Source organism: Panulirus ornatus, chromosome 69 (genome assembly GCF_036320965.1).
Source record: "Panulirus ornatus isolate Po-2019 chromosome 69, ASM3632096v1, whole genome shotgun sequence".
Lineage (NCBI taxonomy): Eukaryota > Metazoa > Arthropoda > Malacostraca > Decapoda > Palinuridae > Panulirus > Panulirus ornatus.
The window spans coordinates 17,631,371-17,653,863 of record NC_092292.1 but is presented as its reverse complement, the minus strand read 5'-3'; the positions used below and the strand labels follow the sequence as shown (position 1 = coordinate 17,653,863).

Below are 22,493 nucleotides of genomic sequence, written 5' to 3'. Positions count from 1 at the left end.
GAGGGGGACGTAAGGCAAAATAAAAACACACGCTTATGCATGAAATTTTAAAGATGATATAGCCAGATATGAAACCAATCATTATTTACGACAAAATTTTATACATACATGCTCTGAAAACTATATATATTATACATTCAAACCTTCTAATCAATTAGATACAAGTTCTTTCAATAAACTATCGAACTTGTCTACCTAATGGCACAAGAAAACAGTGTGGAAACGAATTTAATCTACCGTTTAAATAAAAAAAAACATTAAACTCCGAGGGTTAATGGTGACTCCAGACCACCTGATAATAACTAAAGGACCATTTGTGTAAAAGTCGTTTAGAATTTTTAATCGCTCTCTGAAGAGCTGATTATCATGATGGGGCGAATGACCCACAGCGCCACACGCGAGACATGTGATAAACAAATGGACCTAGTGAACCCCTTTTCCCTCAGTGTCCCAAATACCGTAAAAATCTCGCTGTATCAGACAACGATATATATATATATATAAATCGTCGTCCATCTTCCTCACGGGGATCAACGCGCGCCCACTGTGTTTACTCCTCATCCCAACACATCTAGAATTTTGTAGTATTGCTCAGCCAGCAAACAAAGCTGCTTCTTCCTGTGAGTGGAAAAAAAGGAATTGTGTGTGTGTGTGTGTGTGTGTGTGTGTGTGTGTGTGTGTGTGTGTGTGTGTGTGTGTGTGTGTGTGTGTGTGTGGGTGGGTGTGGAAGAGAGAACTAAAGAGAGTCAAAACACAAAGACCGAACATTTCTTCTTTTTTTTTACTTTTCTGACCCTTAAACATGACCAGTTCGACCTTTGGGTCTAATGGCGTGACCTCTGACCTTAGTAGGTCAAAGGCCATTCCATTATGCCCAAAGACAGCATCGTTGTACTGAAGGATCGTAATGTCATGCTCAGTGGGTTGTCTGAAGGTGTACTTATTTATCTGGTTATCACCTGTGCTGTGTTCGTGACATGGCTATGTTGCCACTGTGACTAAATGGACCCACAGTGGCTATGTCGTCACAGTGGTTATACTACCATCGTGGATATGCTGTGACGGTGGCTGTGGCGTCAATGTGGCTGCACATGGAGTGGGGTTGAGCTAGTATCCCAGTCCTAAAAGAACAGGGAATGGGGTAGAGCCAGTATCCCTTCACGGGGAGTGGGGTATGACGTGATGAGGCTGACAAGCCGAGGCGCCACAGGTAGTTAAACGAAGCCGACCTCTATTATGTAGATCGCTCTTACTCTCCCAGAGAACCACTCGCTCAACGAACAGCTTCCCAGCGACTAACTAACTCGACCATGACGAATATCGGTCGTCAGGTAATTTCTCTCGACCTCATTAACGAAAAAAAAAAGGTTCTGTGTCTTTCCAAAATGATCGTCTTCCCTTCAGACACAACAACAATCAGCGAATGAGTCTTGGCCCGCCACAAAGAAATGGCACAGTGACCCAGAGAGGTACAAAGAGGGGAAGTGTGCCAAGATTACAGGGGTACAAGGTGTGGCCGGTACACAAGAGAACCATAAAAAAAGAACTGACGACAAAATCTGACCAGTGACTTTCTGCCATCGTTCTCAGCGTTGCTCTCGTTCTGAGGGGAGGATCCAACATGCACGGCACTACTGTAACTCGGGTTTACTCCTCAATGAGGAAAAGGAATACGAGAGTGAAGAGAAGAAAGACGAAGATGAAAAGAAGGATGAATACCAAGAGGGAAGGAAGAGGACGTAACCCGACAATCGAACACTCAAGACGTCTTCGATCCTACAAGATCTACCCACCCACTTCCGGCTGGAGTGAGAGGCGCTGAACTACGTCATCGTCCGAAAAAGACGACACCGAAACCAGGTCGCGCATCAGCTCGCATTCTCCTCGCAAAGCTGACGGCAAAACAACCGTCCGTGTCGCCTGGCGGGGAGAAAAACAGCTGTACCAGAAAACATGTTTATCGTCGGCTCAAAAGACCTAACGCTGGGCGGCCAGATCCCTAGCAGCATGAGCGTACAGAGCTGGCGGGGAGGAACATATAGGCACTGGGGTGGTGACTGAACACGTGCGTGTGTGTGTGTGTGTGTGTGTGTGTGTGTGTGTGTGTGTGTCTGTGTGTAGGGAGCATAGAGAGTTCAGACGTCCTTGCCTGTACCCAAGCCCAACTCTTCACCTCCCGTAACAACAAGACAAATACACCAAAAACAAAACAATGACATCTAACAACCACATACCCTACTCTTCATATCTCTCCACCCACACACACACACACACACACACACACACACACACACCCATCCTATATATCTCCCCTACACACACACACACACACACACACACACACATCACCATCACCCCACTATACCTCCCTGAATCATACCCACAGCACTTGCCAAACGGGGCGTTGCTGCAGCCTGTTGCACGAGGTATGCTGGTCAGGTCACATCATGTCAGGGGCCACACGATCATACCCGAGTCGTGAGTAAGGGGTCGTGCTTTCGTGTTCAAGGGTTTAAAAATCATTTCAAAAAGTTGATCTGGTTCTAATGCATATGATCATAATCCTCTCCCTTTCTTATAGACGTAGTAACTATATGTGTCAGTATTCTACGTGACGCATCCCTGTCTATCTACTGTGGGAGCCTTATTATCTATCTGTTTCTGGAGCCGAATTATGTGTTTACTGTGGGAGGATCTCTATCTATTCTTGGAGCCATATTTTCATTCTATCTATCGACGCCTTGACCTCCATAAATTCCTGGAGCTTTACCATTATTTACTGTCGCAGCCGTACCCTATCTATCTTAGGGACTTTATCAAATATCTGGCTTCGGAGACTTACCATCATTCTCCATCTATTGTCCTCAAGTCTAGGTCACAGCGCCTGGCGAAACGCCCACCCAACATTATCTCCTGTAATTCTCCACTCCCCAGACCCACTCTCGCTGACCTATTTAAAAAGTTTCTCTTAAAGGTATTTCAATCTTTATGACACCTCAGACTAACAATTACACTTAGACTATACCAGTTTGCATTCGGCAAATATTTGAAATGTATATATATATATATAGATCCAGCACCAACACCAAGAACAGATATTAGAACCACGACAGGTAAGAATTTGTGTCGCGTAGGTAGAATGATGTATTATCGTATACGACTGAGGGTCCCGTAGTCTGCCACGTCCTCCACCACAGACAGATCGACTAACTAGGCGAGTGTGTCGCCAGGGACTAGGTCATGTATCGTCGCGATGCGTACCAGGGTACAGTGAAGGAACCAGTCACAGGCAGGACGCGTTATCTGCATGTGGTGTGACGTGGTGTGACGTGGTGTGACGTGGTGTGGCCTGTTTTGCTATGAAGGAATAACACATGAACATTTAAACCTTTTCATCATAACGTTACGACCCTTAACCAAGACGGCATGACCTTTCGAGGCAACAGGACGACCCCTACGGTGGCGTGATATTTGAGGTCAGGTCAAAGGTTAAACTATTATACCCAAGGATCATTCTGTCATGTTCAGGGAATGTATGAAATAAAGATTCAAATTCATACAGAATCTCTTGAGAAGCTGATAATAAACTGATACAATAAAATGGTACAACAAAAATCATTAGAAAGATCGACTCTATATACATATATATATATATATATATATATATATATATATATATATATATATATATATATATATATATATATATATATATATATATCAGCCTGATGACGCTACAGATACATACATACATTGCAGGATTCAATGTCTATCAACATTTGAATGCTCAGTAACCCATATATTCAGTCCAATAAGAAGCCATATGCCAGGCCTCATGTTATGCCGTATATTGAGTCAAATTCCTTCCTATGTGCGGTGTAAACTTCATGAAATACGGGAAGAAACAACGTAAGAAAGAACTCACAACAGTTTGTGTGTCAGAGTCGATCAGATTGCATGAAAAATGGGAAATTTATAGCAAAAGATGTATACCCTAGTATACCCTATCCTAAGTGTGGCCTCTCCCCAGTGCGACGTCTCCCTAATGTGACCTCTCCCTGGTGTGACCTCTACCTGGTGTGACCTCTCCCTCCCGCTGAGTCAAGACAAGAGACGACAACAGCAGTGAAGGCGACCCCTGCCAATCCGTCACCCTACAACTGCCAAACAAAAAACGAAAATGATCCAATAAAGGAAAGAGGCCTTCCCCCCCAGTCCCCTATCTGTGTTACTTCTCTCACTCACTCACGTTCTCATTTCTTTTTATCTCCAGATACACACATACAAACCGACAGACATACATCTTTGTGTGATGCGTGTGTGTGTGTGTGTGTGTGTGTGTGTGTGTGTGTGTGTATGTGTTTACCACTTTTCTCACATGAAGAGGGAACCTCACACTCATGAGGTCTCTGCTCATAACCTCACACCTCTACCGTACAGCCTTATGGATATTCCCTTCGTCATCAGCATCTGTTATGCCTTCATGTCACAGGTTTTAAAGAAACGCCACAAGTCTATCGCTCAATCAATCACTTCCTCGCGTCCTTCCTAAACAAGTGTTTGGGGTCAAATTTCGTGTTGTGCCTTTGCACTACGATGTTTCCCTTCGGGAGTTCGAAGAGCTGCTCTCTATCATCACCATCGTCCCCAGGAGCTGGACCACGATCACCATCATGCGACTCGTTGACCTCCTCATCTCCAGCGTGGAGTCCAGTGACTCACCCCTCTGGATTCTGGCACCATTCTTCTCACACGTCGCTGGAATTTATCTCGTAATATAATGTGGCTCGTGTGAGGTGTGCATGTCGATGGACGAGGGAGTGCATTAGGGCAGAATGTCATCCATGTGGCTGACGGGTTGGCGGAGGAGAAGGGGTGCTTGGCGGACCCCCAACAGCTATAGGATTGTTGGAGATGGAGGCAAGAGGCATCTCATCTCCATCATTTTCGAACCAATATTACATCTCGAGACGACTACAAAGGAAACACAATTTTTTTTTCCTCCTACTATTTGGCAGCTATTCCTGACGTTCCCTTCCAAACGGCGTCCTTCGCCTGGAGAGCCAGGTAAAGATGGAACCGATCCAGCAGCTCCCGGGACTTGACAGGCTGCATGACGTCACCGTGACGTCGCTGCTGAATACACAAAAACAAAGGAAGTAAGATTCCCGGTAACGATTTCCTGTGACTCGCAATGACGCCGTAGATGTTTAAAGAAACTTGCTGTAAGGAAAAGGATACATCACTGCTACCCACCCTCCCAGCCCTGGGCTATCACATATTCATCTCAGATAGAAATATATTATAACGGTGATAATATTTTTCATAAATCTATACAAGAACTCACCGAGGCTCGACATGTATGTTCATGGGGGAAACTGGGCTTAGAGACGATTCCTGTTGCCTTACGTGATCTCTGCTTTCCTGACTATGACCAACACGTCTCTTAACAGAACACCTGCTGCCTCCCTGACTGTGATCAACAGCTCTGTTTAACAGAAGACCTCCAGCCTTCCTGACTCTGGACCTGTTCAACAGGCTGGCCATGAGGACGCATTTACAGGTACAGTACTGGCCAGCAGTGTCATGTGAGGTGTCTCTCACATTACAGTCCTCCTCTGTACCTCCTCTCACATGTCTGGGTCACCTAACCCGCACCTTGCCTGCCTTCACCCACACGCGAGCCACCTAGACGGCCATGGACAGGCCACTTAATGGAATCTGTCAACTATTGGCGTCAGCTTTAGTTTGCTCCCTGCATTAGCTTTAGCATTGGCTTTAGTTTCGACTTTGCAACAGCTCTCTAGTTCCCTCTCTACATTGGCGATGAAAGCCGCACGTCAAATGCACCCGCCCTACCTAACGTAAACACACCTCTTAAAATACGCCTTTCGCCCTTCCCGCCTTCGTACCTTTTAATTTCTCGAAGATATTTTGGGTGTCATATTTGTCTCTCTGGTATATTCTAGTTACCTGGAGGTGACCTGTTTGTCCTTCAGGTACACTCAGATGACTATTTTGTCCCAGGTACAATTCGGTTGACCTACTGGTCTCCCTGGTACATTCCCAGTGACCCGTCTGTCTCCTATGTATATTTTGCTACTTGTCTGTCCCCTACGTACGTTTCGAATGACCTGGCTGTCTCCCAGGTACATCACAAATGGATGGGGCAATTTATATACCGAAAAGCATAAACCCATTATCAAAAATATTCTAAATCCAAAATAATACATTTCTGATAATATCTAAATAAAAAAAAATCCGGATATAATCTTAAAGAAAATCATGGGAAAGCCGGTCTGGAGCGTTCTTTTACAAATAAACAGCTGCCCACACTTGATATGGGCTTTGGTACCATACTTATTCCAAGTCTGTGGTCGACCTCTAATACAACACATTAAAAGAAGCTTATAACAGAAATATTTGCTAAAAGGTTTAATTTCTGTCCTTGAACACTGGAGAAAATAATAAAGTCAATGAATGTGGCGTAAACGTACCTATAAAATGCAGAAACGAATAGAAAAGGAGTGAAATATCAACGAAAATATAATGAAAAGGGTGAGAGAGTTTGGGGAGAGAGACTATATAAAAGATATTTAAAAAAAATCATAATAAAAGAAGAGAGGAAAAGGTGTAGTACAGAAAATGGGAGGGTATGGAAAATAAAAGGGAATCAAAATATTGAACAAGCTCCCCTAGTGAGTGGGATGAGAGAGAGAGAGAGAGAGAGAGAGAGAGAGAGAGAGAGAGAGAGAGAGAGAGAGAGAGAGAGAGAGAGAGAGAGAGAGAGAGAGAGTCTCCAGGTGAGACAGAGAGACAAGGGGGGGGGAACCCTTCGCAAGACTGAGGGAAACGGAACCTCCTGAGTCAGATTAAAGAATTGATTACCCCCTCATGAGAGAGACAAGAAGATAACTCTTAGTGAGTGATGAGGAGATAATCCACCAGTGAGAGTGACGAAAGATAACCCCTAGTGAGAGATAAGATTATACAACCCCTTGTGAGAGGGACGAGATCATTCCCTCCACCTAGTGAGCGGGACGAGATCATTCCCTCCCACTAGTGAGAGGGACGAGATCATTCCCTTACCCTAGTGAGAGGGACGAGATCATTCCCTTACCGTAGTGCCCTCCCTCTAGTAAGAGGGACGAGATCATTCCCTCCCCCTAGTGAAAGGGACGAGATCATTCCCTTACCATAGTGAGAGGGACGAGATCATTCCCTTACCCTAGTGAAAGGGACGAGATCATTCCCTCTCCCTAGTGAGAGGGACGAGAACATCTCCCGCCCTCCCCTCTGGTGGGGGGAAAGAGAAATGGTGATGACTCACTACATAGGAGTCACCTGGCGGTGTCACCCACTGCTTATAATCAACTCCTGAAGGAGGAGTCAAGGCAGCTAAGGTAATTAGCAGATCCAAAGTTCCACGCCCCTCCTTTCCCACCCTTCCATGGGCAGTATGCCCCTCCAACTCCACCCCCTCCAAGGATAATATTCCCCTCTTTTCTTACCTCTCCTGAGGCAATATTCCCCTCAAACCCTACCCCTCCAGGAGCAATATTTCCCCTTCAACCCCACCCAACACACTCTTACCCAGCCTGACTCTCGCACTTTCACAAACACTCATGGCAAACGACAAACTCTCATGTGTGTCTGCGAAGGCATGCTCTCCTTCCTGGTGGTCCCATTCTCTCCCACGTGCATGGAAGGGCTCGTAGGTGCATGGCAGGGTTAGCTGGTGCATGGCAGGGTTGGTTAGTACACGGCAGGGAAGGTTGATAAATGGCAGGGTAGCCTGGTATTTGGTAGGTTAAATTGGCGCATGGAAGGCAATGCTCATGCACAGCAGGGTAGACTGGTACATGGCAGGGGAGGTTAATGCACGGCAGGGAAGACTGGTGCATGGCAGGGTAAGTTAGTACATGACGAGGAAGACTGGTGAAAGAATGGCTGCGCCATTTGTTGCATGACAGGGGAGGGTAAGCTGGTGCATGAACACATGACTCAGAGGTGTCAATCAATCAGGAGTCATCAACACTGTGGATGAACATACAGTGGTCAAATCATATCACTGTTGACTATCTTTTTTCTCCCTCTCCAGACATAAGGATGCTGAGAGAGAGAGAGAGAGAGAGAGAGAGAGAGAGAGAGAGAGAGAGAGAGAGAGAGAGAGAGAGAGAGAGAGAGAGAGAGACAGACAGACAGACATCTGTCTTCGTGCAGACAACGTATGCAAAATACAATAAGCACAGCTACTCACCATATTTTTCTGGGATCCGGAGTTCGAAGGCTGGCCCATCTTGGACTCCACACAGGAATGCCTCCACCTTCGACAGGCCGAGACTCAGGTGTTGCTACATACACACACTCACACACACACACACACACACAACCCTCTCTCGGGCCTTCAGCAACACATCTGATTATCACTATCTTATCCTAAGAGACCAGGATGTCGACACTTCCCGCGGTAACTGTCCGGCTTAACTACCGTCGCATCCTCGAAGACTTACGAACGCAAGTCTCTCGGTGCATCGGATGGTACTGGTCGCAACTCTCCCTTTCCTTAACTTAAAAAGGGGGTCTTTCAGGCTTCGTTCTAAGGCTTTGGATGATGGGCAACAATTTACAGGTGTTTCTTGTTCACTGACGAACACTGTTAGAGGCAGCCACCATCATCCATACAGAGTTTTGAAGAGTACATCACTTGAGGACATGGAACACTAGTCGAGATTCGAGGACGCTCGACATGAATTCTTGTGAATGGTTGGTCGTGAAGACGCTACTGTGTCTGTGTGTATGTGTCAGTGTGTATGTGTCTGTGTGTATGTGTGTACGTAAGAAGAGATGAAGCATCTGCAGCAGCAGCAGCAGCAGATGCTGTGGCTGGGACGTGCGGAGAGAGGCAATGCGCAAGGGAGCAGTGAGCGACTGCTGCAACGGACGGCGGGTCACTAGGGGTAAAGGTGGACCAGCTGCGCTGTCCTCGGCCCGGCCCAGCCCGCGCTCACACTCTGCCACTACCAGCTGACTCACACACACACACACACACACACACACACACACACACACCACATACACACCTCTGGTATGATGGTTAACGATGCAATCAGCAAAATCTTCCTCCGGAACCCTCTTCGAATCCCAAGTGAAGCAACCGGTTCGACAGTCAACCCAGCTGTTCATCTCCCCTCTGGAGGAGGTCCATAGAAGGGTACGTGGCGTACACTTGGGTGTGTAACACAGGGCAAGGTCACAGATCATGAAGTGTATTGATGTTCTTTGCATGTCTTTGTGGCGGGAGCATACCACAACAGAGGGGGTATGTGTTCAGTGTTTTCACTACAATAATCCCCATAAAATTTACGTTCAGGGATTCAGGAGTCTTGTGATGTGTTGGATCGGTGTTTGTAGTGTCGAGGGAAAGATGGGTTGTGTCCAAAATGCAGATGAGTGAGCGTAACTCGTACGTGTGTGGGGAATAGAAAGTGTAACTCGTACGTGTGTGGGGAGTGTCGTTTCAAATGCACAAGTACGTATGTCTAGTGGAGTTGAATTTAAGACTGTGTTGGAGGGGCCGCTGTTTATCCTTCGGTGATTTGATTTATTACAGTGTGACTGTGTTCTATCGATGGAGTGTTTCTTGGAGGGAGGAAGGGTCTGCATGCATTGGTTGCTGAAGTGTGAGGCGGAGTAAGTTTTTCATGTCTACCTGGAAGTAAGTGGTTGGATATCAAGTGTTTAGGGTCTAGTGCTACAGCAAAGAATCGACTGTCAAGCATATTAAGGTGAAACTGTATTGGAAGTATTGTTTTTATGATGTATAGATCTTAAATGTTTGTGGCAGTTTAGCAAATGTGATTAATATGAGTGCCCTGTTCTGTTTTGTTTGTTTTTTTGCTCTCGAAAGAGAGGGCACATTCGTATATATATATATATATATATATATATATATATATATATATATATATATATATACTTGTTTATTTTATCGACTAATTTATCAACACAAGTTCTGTAGGCCTCTTCCGTGATAAAGACAGACACACACTCACAAGGCTGGACCAATATATCCACTCACCATAAACAGTTCCACTCGCCACGCCCTTGTCGAGGCGTTCTCTCGGCACACAACCGTTCCTGGGCGGGGGAGGTAAGTGGTGGGCAGTAGAACGTTCTGGTGGGGCGTTCGTTCACCCACAGTGGGGATTCCCTCGCTTTACTCGCATCCTACGATAGTCTGCCGGTCAATACCGTCCTGCAGGAGCGACGGCAGCGCCTACAGGAGACCAGGGCACACCATCCGCATCCTACCCAGCCTCTGCGGCCGACCCGACTTCTCGCCCAGGAGACTAGGGCACACCAGCTGCATCCTTTCCAACCCCTTTGGCCGACCCGACTCCTTGTAGGAGACCAGGGCACACCTAAATTGAGAATCATCCCTAGTCGACGCCTCCAGGACAACCTAGGATCACTAGAAGACATGAGGTAGATCCTATTCAGCCCCTGAATAAGGCCCCAGGTCACGAAAGTCGCCCCTATCCAGTCCCTGACTAGAAGCAACACTACTACGCCACCAGGACACGACTCATCCACCAGGGCTCGTCTATCCCTTGATCCACGCGATGATCCAGGGCAGCCAGGGCACAAGAAACCTACCTCCTCCTCCTCCTCTCCCCCCAGGCTTAGCCAGCACCCCAGGAGTATCAAGTTCTTGTGTGTGTAATCACCTACTCGTAATTACTCATTTGCACTATACGGAGCGGGAGTTTTACACTCGTACGGACCCTGTCTCTTGAACAATCTCTGCAATCATGTCTTGAATATATGAATGATGTTTGCATCGACAATGTCCTCAGGTGTCTTACTTCAATCATTCATCACTCTTACACAATAAAAGTTTTTCTTTTTCTTTTTTTTAAGTGTATTGCTTGATTTCACGTTCTCTCTCTCTCTCTCTCTCTCTCTCTCTCTCTCTCTCTCTCTCTCTCTCTCTCTCTCTCTCTCTCTCTCTCTCCTTTAGAGCCTCCGTAACTCAGTTCTCTGAATTCTAGCACCATCTTTGTTGCCCTCTCTCGACCTTCTCTGTTAGCTTTTCTGTGCTTCATTAGGGGCGGTAACTAAACTTGAGAGGTATGTTTTGACTTTGGCCTTATGTAGAATATGAATACCTTACTAAATATTTCATTATCCATATGTGTTTGCGTGTGTGTGTGTGTGTGTGTGTGTGTGTGTGTGTGTGTGTGTGTGTGTGTGTGTGTGTGTGTGTGCGTTTCAATCGTCAAACTGGTTTGAAGAACACATACGAAGAACCTAAATCACTACCGAGGATTTGATTAGCTTATCTGACTTGTCATTATCACTAATGACCTAATCACCATTATCTCTAAGTGAGCCACTCACAACTCAAACGTGCTATCTGATGCGCCACAAGTGTCTGACTGACTGACTAGTGGTGTTGTCTCACTTAAGTACCACCACACACACACACACACACCTTTCCCACCCCCTGATCATCTATGACCCCTGCTTCACGGGGGGTTCCTTTAAGCTGGGAGACTTAAAACAGTTTATCAAGCTTACTTACGTGTTGCCAAGGACAGTGAACAGCTTTTTTTTTTTTTCTTCATCGGTTAACTTATCTTGTGAGTAATCTGTTGTCGCGAAAGTTATCAACAAGAGGGTCGGTGTGGTCATGGGCACCAACGTAACCTGTCAATACCTCCACACTATCACACACACACACACACACACACACACACACACACACACATCAAGCACGACCAGACCTATCATCAACCACATCTCCAGGCACGGCCTGGACCATCATGAACCTAAACTCCAGCACGCCATCATTAATGCCATCAGCCTTCATTAACCAGACCCAGCAATCATCTGACATACAGTCTGACACACACACTTGACTGTGCATGACTTCTTTCTCTGAGTGTACGTATCATACACCCAAAAGTATACATAACAAATGTATGTACTTATACACTATTCACACTTCTGTGTATACCATATAAATGCATATGTTTATGAGTACATATCTATATACACGAAAGTATTCACACTTCTGTGTATACCAGGTCATATAAATGCAAGTGTTTATGAATACATATGTATGTATGAGTGTTTGTATGAGAGAGTATAATCTCACACATGTATGTATGTTCTTCAGAGAACACTTACTGATTTAAGAGCCTGTGGGTATATCTGAACACGTACACACTCGGGCATACGTGTATCATTCCCTTCTCAAGCTCTCCCTGGGCATGGAGATGCTCTCAGTAGCTAACCCTTACCTGGCAAGCAACTTACTGGACCTCAGGCCTCTTCCAGCATCACTCCCCTGCACATGAGGACCTCCCCTCCCTCTTCTAGGGTCAGCGACCTGGAGTTCGCCTCCATCATAAACGCACACACACACACACACACACACACACACACACACACACACACACACCAACCGTGTCCTCCAGGCACGATGGTCTGTTGCTCTCTTTCCTTCCTCTTCGACGCGGGAAATTCCAGGCAGCACCGAGAGAGAAAGAAAAACCACAATCGCAAACCCATCTCCCTCCACAAGAAATTACCAGTACAGTATGACAAAAAGTCATTGCCTCTCTCTCTCTCTCTATCTCTATCTCTCTCTCGCGGAGGGAGCTTGCCACTGAGGCAAAATCTCGTCCTAGGGTCGTAAGTAGTAAAGTACAGTCCCGTCTTTCCCTTTCCAGCGTCCCGCATGGAATGGTTAAGAGCATTTCGCAGTCGAAGCCATGCCTCACCTTCCAGTGCCCTACCCCCCACCTCTCTATTTCCCCCCCCCCCCCCACACACACACACAAACACACCCTCTCCACACCCATCCTGTGGTGGTGCTGGAAGTGTCTCGTTCCAGGAAACCCTCTGGAACACCTGGTTACGAGGGGCTGGACCCCTTCGGCAAAAACTCGCCGCTACCACCACCACCACTATCATCATCATCATCCAAGCTGAAACACACCCACACCACTACATCTGGACCAACGCACTCTTTTTTTTCAAACCTCGCGCGCACACAGAGAAACATACCTGTTCATGATTCTAATTCTCAAAATCATGTGTAATTACTTTTTTTCGATCCTAATACCTTCTCTAAAACCCCCCAATTACCTCACCCTAATTTGACGAGAGTTAGATTGCGAGGGGTCAGGAGGAAAGTTTTTCTGGATCCACAAGTTTTTATATAATTAATAATCTCAATATGTCTGTTCAGATGTTGTTTTCTCCTGACCTGAAAGACACATGAAAAATTAAACATAAAAACGAACAGATGGACAGATAGATAGATCAAATTCATCCGTTCTCTTTGGAGACACAAGAATTTACTTTCGGAAATTCAACCCTTCGAGCACGACGATACGACTTTGACTACGACGATACGACCATCTAGCTCGACGGTACGACCCTTGACCACGACGATACGACCATTGAGCACGACGATACGACTCTTGACCACGACGATACGACCCATAATCACGAGAAGTAAGACCTTTGAGTATGTTAGCCTAACCTTTGACCTTACCTTTAAAGGTCAGGTCAAAAAAAAAGATAGAAATTCACGCCATCATACCCAAGGGCCGTACTGTTGTACTCAAGGGTCGTACCGTCGTGCTAAAAGAAGGTCGCACTGTCGTGCTCAAGGGAAAGTTAAACATCAGACACTTCCGCCTGAAGTTTATCATTGACATAATTCAGTATTCAGTCCACTGTCCTACACAGCTGTCGCCTCTTACATCCGAATTTCAAGCACCCGGAATTCATATATCCGGATTCCGGTTTATGGAGACTGATAAGGCGAGAAAATTTCGAAAACCGATTCAGCAATTCATATTGAGATACATGGACTGTTCTTCCTCATAACGGACGTTTGAACTGTTCCTTGAATCTTAGATTCCTTCATGTTCATAAAGCATACGTTCAGACACCTTTAAACACCTTACAATTCACGTTCAGACAAATTACCATATACTTTCAATACTTTCAGTCAACATGGATCTTCTCACTGATAACTTAGTCTCCAAATTCAGATAACTCTGACATCAAGTTCATACGACTTACTAAACACATTCAGACATCTCACTTTCAACATTAAAAGTTCCTTGCGACCCAAAAAATATTCATCTTAAAACTGACAAAAGCGAAGCGATATATCCCAACGCGACAACATGTTAACCACAATATGTTAAGAGAATAACGTTTGACACTAATCTAAATCACAGCCCATGATGAAGTCCTCATTCGCCACCAATCACGCTCATCAGGACTATATACCCCCGCTATCATTACCCAATCAGGTCCTCGTACATCTACTTCAATTCCTCTTTACAACCAAGGCCGAATACATCGTTTCAATTCGAGTCTCGCGTCACTTGTTGAAACCAAGACCCCCCCACCCCACACACCTAGCCCCTACCACAACCGAGGCCTCCCTCCCTCCCTCCGGCCCCCACGCCTCACGGATAATCAATTTCACTTCAAACAACAGATGACAGATGGATGGGCTAAGATTAGCATTTATGTTATGGGTCTTGTGCTGAGGGGCTGCTCTCTCTCTCTCTCTCTCTCTCTCTCTCTCTCTCTCTCTCTCTCTCTCTCTCTCTCTCTCTCTCTCTCTCTCTCTCTCTCTCTCCACCACTGCGAAGGAACAGAGTGCCATGTGTGGTGAATTTTTTTCTTGTTCTTCTGTGAGTTCTAACGAGTGATTAATGTGAATCCGAGAGAGAATTTTCAGAGATGATTCGGATTAATGTTTGTATGTTTCTTTATCTTCTTTAAGGATGATAAGACACACAGCGAGTACGATGGCACGTCTACGTACGTTGGTACTACACGACCCTCGAACACGAAGGTCTAAACTCTGATGAGTATGACCGTACGACCGTCGGGTATGACGGTCGAGTCAAGGATCGTACCGTCAGTCCTCAAGGATCGTACCGTCAGTCCTCAAGGATCGTACCGTCAGTCCTCAAGGATCGTACCGTCAGTCCTCAAGGATCGTACCGTCAGTCCTCAAGGATCGTACCGTCAGTCCTCAAGGATCGTACCGTCAGTCCTCAAGGATCGTACCGTCAGTCCTCAAGGATCGTACCGTCAGTCCTCAAGGATCGTACCGTCAGTCCTCAAGGATCGTACCGTCAGTCCTCAAGGATCGTACCGTCAGTCCTCAAGGATCGTACCGTCAGTCCTCAAGGATCGTACCGTCAGTCCTCAAGGATCGTACCGTCAGTCCTCAAGGATCGTACCGTCAGTCCTCAAGGATCGTACCGTCAGTCCTCAAGGATCGTACCGTCAGTCCTCAAGGATCGTACCGTCAGTCCTCAAGGATCGTACCGTCAGTCCTCAAGGATCGTACCGTCAGTCCTCAAGGATCGTACCGTCAGTCCTCAAGGATCGTACCGTCAGTCCTCAAGGATCGTACCGTCAGTCCTCAAGGATCGTACCGTCAGTCCTCAAGGATCGTACCGTCAGTCCTCAAGGATCGTACCGTCAGTCCTCAAGGATCGTACCGTCAGTCCTCAAGGATCGTACCGTCAGTCCTCAAGGATCGTACCGTCAGTCCTCAAGGATCGTACCGTCAGTCCTCAAGGATCGTACCGTCAGTCCTCAAGGATCGTACCGTCAGTCCTCAAGGATCGTACCGTCAGTCCTCAAGGATCGTACCGTCAGTCCTCAAGGATCGTACCGTCAGTCCTCAAGGATCGTACCGTCAGTCCTCAAGGATCGTACCGTCAGTCCTCAAGGATCGTACCGTCAGTCCTCAAGGATCGTACCGTCAGTCCTCAAGGATCGTACCGTCAGTCCTCAAGGATCGTACCGTCAGTCCTCAAGGATCGTACCGTCAGTCCTCAAGGATCGTACCGTCAGTCCTCAAGGATCGTACCGTCAGTCCTCAAGGATCGTACCGTCAGTCCTCAAGGATCGTACCGTCAGTCCTCAAGGATCGTACCGTCAGTCCTCAAGGATCGTACCGTCAGTCCTCAAGGATCGTACCGTCAGTCCTCAAGGATCGTACCGTCAGTCCTCAAGGATCGTACCGTCAGTCCTCAAGGATCGTACCGTCAGTCCTCAAGGATCGTACCGTCAGTCCTCAAGGATCGTACCGTCAGTCCTCAAGGATCGTACCGTCAGTCCTCAAGGATCGTACCGTCAGTCCTCAAGGATCGTACCGTCAGTCCTCAAGGATCGTACCGTCAGTCCTCAAGGATCGTACCGTCAGTCCTCAAGGATCGTACCGTCAGTCCTCAAGGATCGTACCGTCAGTCCTCAAGGATCGTACCGTCAGTCCTCAAGGATCGTACCGTCAGTCCTCAAGGATCGTACCGTCAGTCCTCAAGGATCGTACCGTCAGTCCTCAAGGATCGTACCGTCAGTCCTCAAGGATCGTACCGTCAGTCCTCAAGGATCGTACCGTCAGTCCTCAAGGATCGTACCGTCAGTCCTCAAGGATCGTACCGTCAGTCCTCAAGGATCGTACCGTCAGTCCTCAAGGATCGTACCGTCAGTCCTCAAGGATCGTACCGTCAGTCCTCAAGGATCGTACCGTCAGTCCTCAAGGATCGTACCGTCAGTCCTCAAGGATCGTACCGTCAGTCCTCAAGGATCGTACCGTCAGTCCTCAAGGATCGTACCGTCAGTCCTCAAGGATCGTACCGTCAGTCCTCAAGGATCGTACCGTCAGTCCTCAAGGATCGTACCGTCAGTCCTCAAGGATCGTACCGTCAGTCCTCAAGGATCGTACCGTCAGTCCTCAAGGATCGTACCGTCAGTCCTCAAGGATCGTACCGTCAGTCCTCAAGGATCGTACCGTCAGTCCTCAAGGATCGTACCGTCAGTCCTCAAGGATCGTACCGTCAGTCCTCAAGGATCGTACCGTCAGTCCTCAAGGATCGTACCGTCAGTCAGCGGTCGTACCGTCACGTCCAAGGTATCGTACCGTCACTCCTCAAGGATCGTACCGTCAGTCCTCAAGGATCGTACCGTCAGTCCTCAAGGATCGTACCGTCGTGCTCAAGGATCATACCACCTGAATCTACTCAGTATATGGAAAGGTAACTCTCGTACCCCTCAGGCGAGTGAAGGGGGGTTTCAACTCGACCCGACACCAACCAGCGATGACCTCCTTTTCCTCCTCCACCCCCTCCCACTCCACCCCCTACACTAACGGTGCATCTGTCAACAACGGTACCATTCAAGAGATCGCTGATGTGTGGTAACCTCATTCCGTACGCAGGTGGACGCTGGGTACCTCCACATTTTGCAATCCTTGACCTTACGACCTGTGGGAAATACCCCCCCGTCTCTTACCAAGACAGACTCGACGCGTTGGCTATTCTCCACACAGCTGTGGACGCAGCTCTCCGTGTGAGACTGAGGATGGAAAGACCCCGACTGCGTCCAGAGAGATGGATGAGAGAGCGATTTCCAAGGAAGCATCATAACCAGAGGGGTTACCGTGAGGCAGGAAATTATGATGACGAGTGGGGGTAGATGGCTGTGTCCTGAACGAGATTAAGTCCTTCCAGTTTGGGGCAGTTGAGGGTGTAGGTAGACTAGTATTTACCGCCTGTGTTGGTGGGGCAGTCGAGGGTGTACGTAGACTAGTATTTACCCCCTGTGTTGGTGGGGCAGTTGAGGGTGTACGTAGACTAGTATTTACCCCCTGTGTTGGTGGGGCAGTCGAGGGTGTACGTAGACTAGTATTTACCCCCTGTGTTGGTGGGGCAGTCGAGGGTGTACGTAGACTAGTATTTACCCCCTGTGTTGGTGGGGCAGTCGAGGGTGTACGTAGACTAGTATTTACTGCTTGCGTTGGTTGGGCAGTTGAGGGTGTACGTAGACTAGTATTTACCCCCTGTGTTGGTGGGGCAGTCGAGGGTGTACGTAGACTAGTATTTACCGCTTGTGTTGGTGGGGCTCTATCCTTCACATCAAGGTTGATACATCTCGCTCTGTCATGGTTCAGATCATAACTGAACAACTTATCGCTGTGGCAATATTCCGAGTTATGCACAATCATTTCGTAATGAGAATCCGAACTTGATAACGTTATGGGTGATACGAAAGGCATCTGTCGACTTTATTTGACATGAAATGATGGGGACTGATTTAAGTTTATAAAACAGGACGACAATAGTACTTCCAAACACTGAGGTGTTTGTCGAAGTTTTCCTCTGGGTTCCAGACGTGGACAGAGGCAACAGCTGGCGTGCGGGAGGGAATCCTCGAGTGTCCTTACTTCCAAAGGGCGCTGCCTCATCGCCTTGGTCGTCTTGGTGACTGTGTGTGAAGCCCTTCTTTTGTCGTTGTTATTAGAGTTGGCAGGTATGTGTGTGTGTGTGTGTGTGTGTGTGTGTGTGTGTGTGTGTGTGTGTGTGTGTGTGTGTGTGTGTGTGTGTGTGGACGGCCGCCAGCCAGTCAGCCACACACCTGCCAGCTCTGCCAACGACAAAAAAAAAATCTTTAGTCAAGGTCGCCATTATGTCCAAGATAGCGAGACGCCGTCGCCAGGGTCTCAGAACACTCATCGATATATCATGTTTTTTAAAAAGACATTATCCATGAATCATGGAAAAAGAAAAAAAAACGCTTGAACGGCACGTGTGATCTGGAATGAATTTAAGATAGTTTTCTGATGTCGTATTGTTCCCTCGGTTTTGGATAAGGCATTAAACACTTGTTGACGGACACACGAGTGATCGTATCGCGTTGCTCTCAAAGCCTCCGACACAGACGACGTATGAATTCTCCCTTAGCCTTGTCAGTGGCGCTCTGTCTGGTGGCGGGTCTGACTCGAGTCCAGCAGATCACATCTGTGGGGAGGAGGACGGTCCCAGAATGAATCATACGATAGAATCTAAGCGACGCGGGGAGGCACAAGTTGCGAGGGTGTAAGGAAGTGTTTCTCAAAATGACAGTGAGGAAGGTGGGGCAAAAACATTTGCACAAACCACACTGCTTTAAAAAGATACCTCGAGAAGCATCTGGTCTGCAATGAAGAGAGGTTAAGGTGATGGAGGAAGATATTGCAGAACATGGCATGAAGGAATACTTTTCATAATCATCTAACTCCTGGACTCCTTTAATGGGACTCCCGTATCTCTAACGCTGCACTCCAAGCAAGAGCAGGAAAATGATGGACTCATTCAAAGTGAGAAGTTTCTCTGTAAACTCGCTTTTTGTCCACAGACGATCATACAGCTTCGCCGAAGGTGACTCTTCCCTCCTGGTGCAACCCCCTGCAGGCGGAGTCCGGTAAACCCTGGGGGAACGGAAACACAGAAACAGGAAACTCACGCTGATGACATACATAAGGCGGATGGAAGCTGCGTTACGGAGACCAACAATTGAAACACGAGGGCAGAGGCGTGCGGCTCCGCCCGGTCCCAACCACATCCCCTCTGGTTACCTGAGGGAGTTGGACACCTGCACAGCCGCCCGAGTCACTGGCCGTCTGCAGCCACTCAGCTACGGGTGTGGCAACACCTTTGATCCGCTGTTGCAAAGATTGATGAACGATCCCCAGTTCTAACGAAGACCTGCTTCATGGCTGCTGTAAAAGATCGTCCTAGAGTGCTCTGACGTCCAGACCCCCTACTGCTAGCACGACCTGACCCCTCAAATACTGCTGAGACGACTTGACACCCCGAGGTGCTGACAACCAACCGACCAACGAACCCTCACACACTACCCCCGTCTATTCGTCCACCCACCCAACCTAGACCCTAGACCCACAAGGTCATCCGGCCCCTCCAAAGCTGGCCAGACGCACCAACTACGCATATAGCCAGTCCATTGCATCTAATAACCAGAGGAAAGACCAGGATGTGACCAATTGGCCAGAGCTACTCCCTCCTCCCCCCCTGCCCCCGCGTGCCAACCGAGGTTGTTCCCACACATGCCATTCATCAGCCGACGTAGTAAAGACGGAGTGTAGTGAAGTACGTTTTCATTCATGACCACGACGCACACACACACACACACACACACACACACACACACACACACGCTGACGAGCCAACGAGCTGTCATTCGGGTCGCTGACGTTGATGGGACGGCGATAAAGCTCACACTGATCCTCTACCGTCGACTGTGTGAATAATGAGCCAAAACATACCCTCCTCTCCGGGGAACTTTGGCTCTGTATACACCCCGGACTTCGTCTACTGTTTACCCGTGAGGCTGGGTTGGCATTCTGCCTTTACCACAACAGCCGAGAAAGACACTTACACTGCAAACATGGCGTAAAGTCGTGTTTAGCATTGGGGGGGATGACCTCGACCTCTTCCTCCTCCTCCTCCTCCATCAGACGAAACGTAAAATAAGACAAAATATTGCTGAAAACGAAATAGTGTACTACATCACTCCTAGCAAATGTGCAACCCGTCCTAGCAAAGGTGAACCCTTCCTAGCCTTTCTAGACAAAAATTGTGCCTCTCCTAGTAGAAGTGTGGTCTTCCCAGCACCAGTAAGGTCCTCCTAGGATGAATGAGAGCCTCCTAGCACCATCGTGATCCCCTCAGCAAGACCGAGATCCCCTTAGCACCACTGGGATCCCTAAGCACCACTGAGATCCCCCCTAACACCACTGGGATCCTCCTACCACCACTAGGATCCCCATAGGAAGACTGGGATCCCCAAACACCACTGGGATCCTCCTAGTACCACTAGGATCCTCCTAGTACCACTGGGATCCTCCTAGTACCACTAGGATCCTCCTAGTACCACTGGGATCCTCCTAGTACCACTAGGATCCTCCTAGTACCACTGGGATCCTCCTAGAACCACTGAGATCCTCCTGGTACCACTGTACCTCACTCTAACTCCTCCTGGTATCACAGTACCAACCATCCCCACCAATGTACCATACTCTACCTCTCTGTGTAAACTCCTCTATAGCGACTGTGCTGTAGTTTACCTCGCATAGCATCTACGTACCTCCCCTACAGCCAGTGTACCACAGTTTACCCCTTACTTAGTACCTATGCTGTAGCTACTGTACCTTACCCTGCCTGTCTTGACACCAGTGTGTAACCCAAACACAGCCTAATGTACCGTAGACTACCACTCCTACCACCAGTGTCTCGCCACCACAGCCTAATGTACCGCAGTCTACATCTCCTATCGCCGCCGGTGCAACCTCCCCCTCAGTACCACAGCAACTCTCTCCCTCCGTCCCTCCGTCCCTCCCTCCGTCCCTCCCTCCCTCCGTCCCTCCCTCCCTCCCTCCCTCCGTCCCTCCCTCCCTCCCTCCCTCCCTCACCAACACAGTCGCAATCTTTCCCCTCGGGAGAACCAACATGGCGGCCATCTCACCCCGACACGACTCTGACGGTCGTCTTTCCGCGTCAGCTGAAAGTGTCGTCTGCTGGTGGTTGGGTGGGTTTGGTTGGGGGGGGGGAGGGAAGGGAAAGGGAGGAGGGTGGTGTGAGTGGAGGGGGGCGTGACGTCACGCGGGCGCGACAGAATGACGTCATGTGTTCATGAGAACAGCCTCCTCCCATGAGGACGAAGCGGGATCAATAACACAGGATTACCCACCTTCCCGGGGAGGGGGGGTGGGGTGGGGTGGGGGGGGGAGGGTGTTATTTCCAATGGTGGGCAAGACCTGGTGGAGGGGGAGGCGACCCGGCCATCACTGGTTTATAGTGTGGTTGTCGCTCTTGGATCGTTTCATGAGGCAGGAAATGTTTTGATGACGTTAACTCGACTTCCTTCTGCAGGAGGGCGCCCTAGAACACACACACACACACACACACACACACACACACACACACACACACCGAGTCACCATTGGCCCGCATGGGGTCGAATCGTGTGCGCGGCAGTCGATCCACACCCGACCCAGGTGTTCATCCTCCCCTCGGGACTGGATACCTGGCTTCGGATGGGGAGTGTGTGTGTGTGTGTGTGTGTGTGTGTGTGTGTGTGTGTGTGTGTGTGCAAATACACACACACAAAACGAGTCAACACATGGTACACATATACAAGGTTAAGAGACGGGGAACACACGAAGGGACGCCTCTCTTCTCCTAACATACAAATGGTAATCACACCAGAAAGTTCAAGAAAGGGAGCCCCATGAGTATATATAACTCTCTCCCCGTATAAATAGGTACCAACACACACACACACACACACACACACACACACACAAACACACACGTGAGATAAATGAGGATGTCTCATGCCAACTTGAGAAAACATTCACTCACGATTGAGAAACAAAGTTTTTTTTCTTCCAGACGATGATCGCTTTGTGGCGAGGAAGCATACACATGGCACAGGAGGTAGGTGGCTGGAGGTTAGCAGTTCTGGTAACAGAGATTCTCTCCTTTTCCAGGAGGTGTTGGAAGATAACAAGCTCTTCAAACAGTACTTACTGGGGGATAAAATCATGACTGACAAGAGCAGGACAATTGTTCGGGTTGTATACGTTCCATACAATA

At 48.1% G+C, this 22,493-nt stretch overlaps 1 protein-coding gene across 7 annotated transcripts in view; it reads right to left on the bottom strand.

Moving 5' to 3' along the window:
• The window catches only part of LOC139747594 (monocarboxylate transporter 14-like), a 112,645-nt gene that overhangs the window by 72,167 nt on the left and 17,985 nt on the right, over positions 1-22,493 (bottom strand). For 2 of the 7 annotated variants that reach the window (XM_071660050.1, XM_071660055.1), the window contains exon 1: positions 8,261-8,964. The exons of 4 other annotated variants lie outside the window; for them this stretch is intronic. In XM_071660050.1, coding sequence (XP_071516151.1) covers positions 8,261-8,299 — 39 coding nt within the window. In that variant the 5' untranslated portion in view covers positions 8,300-8,964. Of the gene's footprint in view, positions 1-8,260; positions 8,965-22,493 lie in introns of those variants that run through there. One more of the 7 variants, XM_071660054.1, reaches the window with a different exon arrangement.